The sequence below is a fragment of the Capra hircus genome, chromosome 21, assembly GCF_001704415.2.
Source record: "Capra hircus breed San Clemente chromosome 21, ASM170441v1, whole genome shotgun sequence".
In the NCBI taxonomy this organism is placed as follows: Eukaryota; Metazoa; Chordata; class Mammalia; order Artiodactyla; family Bovidae; genus Capra; species Capra hircus.
Window position 1 is genome coordinate 38,661,655 of NC_030828.1, and position 8,510 is coordinate 38,670,164.

The following is an 8,510-nucleotide window of genomic DNA, read 5'->3' on the forward strand; positions in this document are numbered from 1 at the left end:
AACAATACCCACGTTTGGCACTTTGTGTATTAAATTGATCAAACAGATTTTAGGAGGCACAATGCACAATTTGTACAGACCTGATTGAGTTAATATAATATCAGCAAATTTTACATCGAAATGATTCTGTTTCTTTTCTTTGTGTTTAAAACCAGCACAGATTACAAATTTTAATGATCTGAAAATGTTTGGTATACAAAATCATGCTTATTTCAGTATTAGCAAAAACACAAGAAATTTTTCAACACAAACACCCAGCTGTGTCTATTTTAAAAGCAGTTCAATGACAGCTTGCACTTATGAGCATGCAATCAGCTAATTTCGCTTTTTTTTTCTTCTGTGTTAATCAACACTTTCCTTCCTGCATATCAGAGTACAAATAGTATAGTTACTCCACATCAGTAAATGTTTACGTAACCTGTCCTTTCCCAAGAATCCGGTTACACCGAATCATTTCACGCTAGACCGACTACGAAAACGTACCGGGCCGTCCACCTCAGAGGGAGCCCTTGTGTGCCATTATAAGTGGTGATGAGGAGGGGAGGCTTTGCGGGGTGGGGGGTGGGGGGTTGGAATGGGGAAGAGTAGGTGGAGGAATGGAGTGAGGGAGAGGAATAGAGGGAGTTGAGGGGTGGGGGGAGTGAGGGGGAAGGAGGGGGGAAGAGGGGAGGAGGCAGGAATGCGAGTTGAGGAAAAGTAGGAATAACAGGCTTGGGGCGGGGAGAAGGGTGGGAGGAGGAAAAGTGAGCCGAAAGAGGAAGGCCCACAGATCCCTCCAGCCGGGCCCGCAAAACCCATTAGCTCACCCGGCTCTGTGAGAAATCAGAAGCTTAGAAGTCAAGAGTTTGGGGCCCTGTCACCATCAACGGAGATCACTAGAACCTTTGAATTTCCCCACATGTAAATACAGTTTAAAGTAAGGAATTGTGTAGACATAGGGGGAACCCACACACATATACATACAGTGAATGGATAGTTGAGGTTAGTCTAATGTTCAAAGCTCCTTTATTGCCATTCCTAATAGGTACATATTTAAGAATCATTAGCTATTTGTAATTGTCTTTTATTCCCTTCAGCATTTATTCTTTCTCATAATTTCAAGGTGGGGTGGGATGGGGAGAGTAGAATAGCTGTCAATCTGAGTATTCATCAATTGCATTCTTTAATATTAGAACCGAACTTTTATCACAAATAGGCACCAATTTTTTCTTCGTTTTCGTAAATAACCAAATCTGTCAGATAATTTGAGAGTTTATCAAAGTGAAGAAAGGTTTACATTGTATGATTATTTACCTTACAGAGGTAAAGGTGCTTTTCATGTATGCTTCTCCTCCACCTCCCTCTTCTCTCAGGCTTCATCCTCCGTAAACTGTGGTATGTTTCGTGCCCATGTGGGATGAAACAGCCTTTGATCAGTGTGCTCCGCACCAAATTCCAATCCCTGGGAAATGCTGGGCCTTAGCCCTGCCCCTGGCCACGGGATCCCTTTAAAGCCCTCGAATCACAATCTCCCCACTCACTTCAACCCTCAACCGAACCTCCCAGTCCTAAAGCCCAAGAAGCTGGAATTGTGGGACGCACGTTCCCAAGGCTCCTGGGTGCCCTCCAGCAGCATTCAGGATGGGAAAGGGCTGGCTGAAGCATGAGGTTATTTCAGGATTAAGGCCCGCACAAATTAAAAACATTTGAAAAACGAAACGAAAAAGAAAAGAGGGAGTGAAAATAGGAAGGCTTTAAAAAAAAAAACACCGGAAAGAAATAGACGCCCACCCTTTTTTTTTTGCCCCCCTTCCAATGTCAACAAGCAAAATGAAAACATTTCCAGGGTGATCGCTCACGGCTACTCGCTTCCAATTCGGATTAGAAGCTGAGAAGACGCTGGAGCAGCGAGGAGAAAACGGCACCGAGTCGCTCAGAGCGTGAGCGGAGGTCTGGAGCGGGAGAGAAGGGAAGGAAGAGACGCACAGACGGAGCATGTGTTACCTGGTTTATTTCGAGATTGTTTGGTATTGTTTTCTCTCTGAGCACCCCTTTTTTCGGAAGGCCATCATAGGCGCCCACCACTGAGCCGCCCCTCGCCCGCCGCCGCCGCAGCGCCGGGAGCCCCAGGCCCGGCTTCCCGGCGGCGCCCGAGCCCCGAGCTCGCCGCCGCCCGAGCCGCAGGAACCGAGTAAGTAACCCCTGTTTGGCCCCGCGCTCGCCAGCCCACTTCCTCATGTCTTCTTTTCCAAACCTCTCCCGGGCCCTCCTCCCTCAAGGTTTAGGACACCACCCCCATCCCCAACCCGCTCCACGCCCGAGGCGGGCCTTTCCTCCCCGACCTTCCGAAGCCTCGTAGGAGCTTTACCTACGACACGCACGGTTTTCCTACGGGCTCAGAAATGCCGGACCCGGGCCTGCAAGGCCGACCCCGCGGAGTAGTGCCTAGCCTCTTCCTCCTCCATTTCCTGCCCTCTCCCTGCACTCCCACTTCTCTCCGCCGCCGCCGCCACCACCGCCCCCGCTTTTAAAAATAAAATTGGATACAAACTTTAATTAATAAGGACAAATATTGACGCTCAAACGAAAATGACTCAATGGAGTGAGAAGGAAGCCGAAAATGGAAGAGATCTACCCTAACAGGGAGATTTCGGTTGAGCAGACCCGCGGGGTGGCAGGGGTGAAGTGGAGGTGGTCGGGGGGGGGGGAGGGGGGTGCGCTGAGAAGGGCCGCGGCGCAGCGTGCTCCCGCCGGAGTATCCCTACGCGGCTCCGCGCGGCCGCGAGGCCCAGAGCCCGCGGAGAGGGGGAGGCGAGCGCCCGAGGGGGCGGGAGCCGGCGGGCAGGCGGGCGGGCGGGCGGGCGGGCGGACGGGCGGGGCGGGGGTGGGTGGGTCCGGGCCCGCCGATTGGTCGACGGCGGGAGAGACGCTCCCGCACGCCGCCGGCTCTGATTGGCCCAGCGGTAGGAAAGGTTAAACCAAAAATTTTTTTACAGCCCTAGTGTGCGCCTGTAGCTCGGAAAATTAATTGTGGCTATAGCCGCCGCGATCGCTGTCTCCCCAGCCTCGCCGCGGCCGCTCCGGGACGCGCCCGCCCGCCGCCCGGCTCTCCCCCCCTTTGGGCTGCTGCTGCTGCTGCTGCTGTGACTGCTGCTGCGAGAGGAGGAGGAGGAGGAAGCAGCAGAGGGGGGGGGAGCGGGGGGGTGGGGGGGAGACCAAGAAGTAGAGTTGGGAGCGAGGGAGCTTCACCCCCGGGGCGGTGGTTGTTTCTTTTTTTTTTCCTTCTTTCTTTCTTTTTTTCTTTTCCTTTTTTTTTTTCTTCTAATTCCTGAGGGGTGGTTGCTGCTTTTGCTACATGACTTGCCAGCGCCGGAGCCTGCGGTCCAACTGCGCTGCTGCCGGAGCGCTCAGTGCCGCCGCCGCCGCCCGCGCCGCCCGCGCCCCGCTCGGCACCCACCGGTCGCCGCCGCCCGCTGCGCCGCTGCCCGGCTCCCGCGCCGCCGCCGCCGCCACCGTCGCCGTTTCCCCCCGACGACTGGGTGATGCTGGACATGGGAGATAGGAAAGAGGTGAAAATGATCCCCAAGTCCTCGTTCAGCATCAACAGCCTGGTGCCAGAGGCGGTCCAGAACGACAACCACCACGCGAGCCACGGCCACCACAACAGCCACCACCCCCAGCATCACCATCACCACCACCACCATCATCACCACCCGCCGCCGCCCGCCCCGCAACCGCCACCGCAGCAGCAGCCGCCGCCGCCGCCGCCGCCGCCGCCGCCCCAGGCACCGCAGCCACCCCAGGCGCGGGGCGCCCCGGCCGCTGACGACGACAAGGGCCCACAGCAGCTGCTGCTCCCGCCGCCGCCGCCGCCGCCGCCCCCGGCCGCCGCCCTGGACGGGGCCAAAGCGGACGGGCTGGGCGGCAAGGGCGAGCCGGGCGGCGGCCCTGGGGAGCTGGCGCCCGTCGGGCCGGACGAGAAGGAGAAGGGCGCCGGCGCCGGGGGGGAGGAGAAGAAGGGGGCGGGCGAGGGCGGCAAGGACGGGGAGGGGGGCAAGGAGGGCGAGAAGAAGAACGGCAAGTACGAGAAGCCGCCGTTCAGCTACAACGCGCTCATCATGATGGCCATCCGGCAGAGCCCGGAGAAGCGGCTGACGCTCAACGGCATCTACGAGTTCATCATGAAGAACTTCCCCTACTACCGCGAGAACAAGCAGGGCTGGCAGAACTCCATCCGCCACAACCTGTCCCTCAACAAGTGCTTCGTGAAGGTGCCGCGTCACTACGACGACCCGGGCAAGGGCAACTACTGGATGCTGGACCCGTCGAGCGACGACGTGTTCATCGGCGGCACCACGGGCAAGCTGCGGCGCCGCTCCACCACGTCGCGGGCCAAGCTGGCCTTCAAGCGCGGGGCGCGCCTCACCTCCACCGGCCTCACCTTCATGGACCGCGCCGGCTCCCTCTACTGGCCCATGTCTCCCTTCCTGTCCCTGCACCACCCCCGCGCCAGCAGCACTTTGAGTTACAACGGCACCACGTCGGCCTACCCCAGCCACCCCATGCCCTACAGCTCCGTGTTGACTCAGAACTCGCTGGGCAACAACCACTCCTTCTCCACGGCCAACGGGCTGAGCGTGGACCGGCTGGTCAACGGGGAGATCCCCTACGCCACGCACCACCTCACGGCCGCCGCGCTCGCCGCCTCGGTGCCCTGCGGCCTGTCGGTGCCCTGCTCCGGGACCTACTCCCTCAACCCCTGTTCGGTCAACCTGCTCGCGGGCCAGACCAGTTACTTTTTCCCCCACGTCCCGCACCCATCAATGACTTCGCAGAGCAGCACGTCCATGAGCGCCCGGGCCGCGTCTTCGTCCACGTCTCCGCAGGCCCCCTCGACCCTGCCCTGTGAGTCTTTAAGACCCTCTTTGCCAAGTTTCACCACGGGACTGTCCGGGGGACTGTCTGATTATTTCACACATCAAAATCAGGGGTCTTCTTCCAACCCTTTAATACATTAACATCCCTGGGACCAGACTGTAAGTGAACGTTTTACACACATTTGCATTGTAAATGATAATTAAAAAAATAAGTCCAGGTATTTTTTATTAAGCCCCCCCCCCGCCCATTTCTGTACGTTTGTTCAGTCTTTAGGGTTGTTTATTATTCTAACAAGGTGTGGAGTGTCAGCGAGGTGCAATGTGGGGAGAATACATTGTAGAATATAAGGTTTGGAAGTCAAAATTATAGTAGAATGTGTATCTAAATAGTGACTGCTTTGCCATTTTCATTCAAACCTGACAAGTCTATCCTTAAGAGCCGCCAGATTTCCATGTGTGCAGTATTATAAATTATCATGGATCTTTATGGTGGATGCAGACCTTGAGAACAACCTAAATTATGGGGAGAGTTTTAAAATGTTAAACTGTAATTTGTATTTAAGAAGCATTCGTAGTAGAGGTGCCCAAGAAATTATTTTGGCCATTTATTGTTTTGTCCTTTTCTTTAAAAATCTGTTTTTTTTTTAATTTTGTTTACTTTTAGACCAAAGATTGGGTTCTAGAAAATGCACTTGGTATACTAAGTATTTAAATAAAAAAAAAAAAAAAAGGAAAGTTGTTTCAGTTGGCAGCACTGCCCATTCAAATGAATCGGAAGGGGACAAAATTAATGATTGCCTTCAGTTTGTGTTGTGTATATTTTGATGTATGTGGTCACTAACAGGTCACTTTTATTTTTTCTAAATGTAGTGAAATGTTAATACCTATTGTACTTATAGGTAAACCTTGCAAATATGTAACCTGTGTTGCGCAGATGCCGCATAAATTTGAGTGATTGTTAATGTTGTCTTAAAATTTCTTGATTGTGATACTGTGGTCATATGCCCGTGTTTGTCACTTACAAAAATGTTTACTATGAACACACAGAAATAAAAAAATAGGCTAAATTCATATATATCTTGATACTTTTGTCTCTTTTATTAAGTAGAACTAATTTTTAAAAAATCATTAAAGTTCTAGGGAATTCAAAGGCTTTTTCAGCCAACTGAAATTTAAACTGCTCCTTTCATTTGAACTGAGACTTTTCAAATGAAAATATTTTTTCCATTGTGGAGTCAAATTTTACAAGGAGCAGGCTATTTAATAAATGCTAGCTTTAAACAAAATATAGGCTTTTCAGCTGATATCTTTAAGTTTCTGTAGATATACAGCAAAAAGATTATTTAATTTTATGTGCATAGCTATTTACCTTGTGTTTATTTTCAAATCAGTTGATAGAATGCTTTTTATATATTTTGTTTCAGGTATCTTGTTTATAGCACTTGGCAAATTATAAATAAATCTATGTATATGGTTAGATAGAAGTGAATATAATGCACACATATGTAATATATATAGACACACAGAGCCCTTCAGTTCAGGTACAATTTGCGCTATGAATGCTGCAAATATTTTTGTTTAAATATTTGTATTTATACTTTCTAAGTCAGCATTTATTTTTGTGGCTGTTTACCCACAATGAAAGAATTCTAATAAAGATGTGCTGAAGTTGCAATATAGATTTTGCTGAAGTGATCACCTGTTGTAATGACTTGCAGATCAATGTTTATATTTTATTTTTAAATTATAACAATTTAAAGCTCCAGATGTTCAGAAGAAGTAAAATGCCTCTCTCACCTTTTCTTTCATTTTTATATTATAGAAGTATTTCTTGATTTCCTTTTAAATATGTCTGTGTAGTTTTATCTAGAAATTTGTCCTCTTGCTTAGTCATAATTTTGTTTTAACTTGCAGTATACATATGCATGCACATATATGCATATAGATATAAATCTGAAGCAAAATGAAAACATTTTCTTGAGTTGTTTCAGCAGTCCAGTTGCTGTGACTCCAGAAAATAATTAGTAAACCTAACTAAAAGGTTTAGTAACTAATTGGATCCTGTGGTGAGTCTGTGGAGGACAAGTTGTTCATTTGTTACAATTGTATAGTCTGAAATGTGTTCTGCAGTAATGCAATAAGCTGGCTACTTCTTACAAAGGGCCCAATGAAAAATAATCTGTCCCCAAGATGTTATCGGCAAACACTTAAGAGAGTCAGTCAGGAAAAAAAAAAAACAACAACAACAAAAAAAACAAAACCTAGGCGAGAAGCAGGCTGACTGAAACAGATTTGAAATACAACTATAGAATAGTTAATATTAGAATATGGGAATGGGTGGCCTGTGGAATGGAGAGATAGAGAAAGAAACAGCTAGAGGGAAGAAAGGGAAAGAGGATCTTGAACCTTAAAAAAAAAGTCCCTGCTACCAAAAGGAAAGAATGAATGAGAGAGAGAGGAGGAGAGAGAGATCTAAGAAAGACAGAAAAAGGCCAGGAAAAAATTAAAAGAGCTGGAACCAAATATACACAAATGGGGAAAGAACTAAAATAGACCAAGACAGCTAGTTTAATTGTCTCCTTTGAGCAGACTGGACAAGATTCTATTTTCTTAGTATGAGAGCAGTTTCACCAGAGGTCCAAGTTTCGTGAAATATAACAGTTCTTTAGGATGAAGCATGAAAGAAAATTCCACAAATAAATTGTTTTAGAAGCCAAATGTATGACTGATAATAAAAATACTTAAAGCATCCAAGTGAATGAAGTTAGGCAAAGGAAATTCCTATTACACATTTGTGATCCAAAACAGCTCAAAGACAAGCATGTGTTTAGACTGGAAAAGGTGATGATGTATTGTTTGCTTTCACCATGGGTTTTATTTGTAGAATAAGAATGTACTGGGACAGAAGAAATATAGTCTTTTGCCTATCAAAAGCTACAAAGACAGTTGGACTCATATTGAGGTAAAGGGACATATATATAGAAGACAGATTTCCCCCATAAATATTTTTTTCTGGCCATATTAGATAACTATTATTTCTGATTGTTTATTTGCATGATCAAGAAATAGAATTCTAGTGGCAAATTTAATGTTCTGAAATCAAAAGTAAAATCGACTTCTTTGAATTGATTAGGAACTAAGGACTGGAGTAGAAAAGTTCTACTTCGATACGTGTCCAAGTTACACATACAATGGATATGACTAGAAGTAAGAATAGTTTGTTTAATATGCATACTAGATACTAAGGGGGATATACAGAGAAAAAGAACTTTGTGAAGGCCTCCTGAAGCCCAATGTGAACATTTCATTTATCTCAATGAGTCCTATCGTCCCTCAAACTATCATCTTCAAAAACATACAGAAATCTAGCATGGCATTTAATAGATTTTTTGCAACAAATTGGTTGTAACATTGTGTTGATTTTTGTTATCTTCAACCTTTGCCAGTTAAAATTAACTTATGCTGGAAAAACATTTTGAAACTTTTTGAAGCTTTTCTTCTTTTATACTTATAACTTTTTAATGAGATGAAGGTTGCTCTTTTTGAGATTTTGGAACTGAAAGTGCTTAGTGATCATAACTTATTTGACATCTCAAATTGCAATTTCTTTCCAGGTATAAAGTAGTTTGTCTGCTACAAGTTAATACAAATTAT

At 47.2% G+C, this 8,510-nt stretch overlaps 1 protein-coding gene across 1 annotated transcript; it reads left to right on the forward strand.

Annotated features, from left to right (window-relative positions):
- Positions 3,185–6,535, forward strand: FOXG1 (forkhead box G1). Its single transcript, XM_018066618.1, has one exon. It carries the CDS (start codon positions 3,522–3,524, stop codon positions 4,995–4,997), a length of 1,476 nt encoding a protein of 491 aa, XP_017922107.1. The 5' UTR covers positions 3,185–3,521; the 3' UTR covers positions 4,998–6,535.

What these genes read in the sequence shown, in the direction of transcription:
- FOXG1 (XM_018066618.1), top strand. Translation starts at nt 3,522, where the DNA reads ATGCTGGACATGGGAGATAGGAAAGAGGTGAAAATGATCCCCAAGTCC.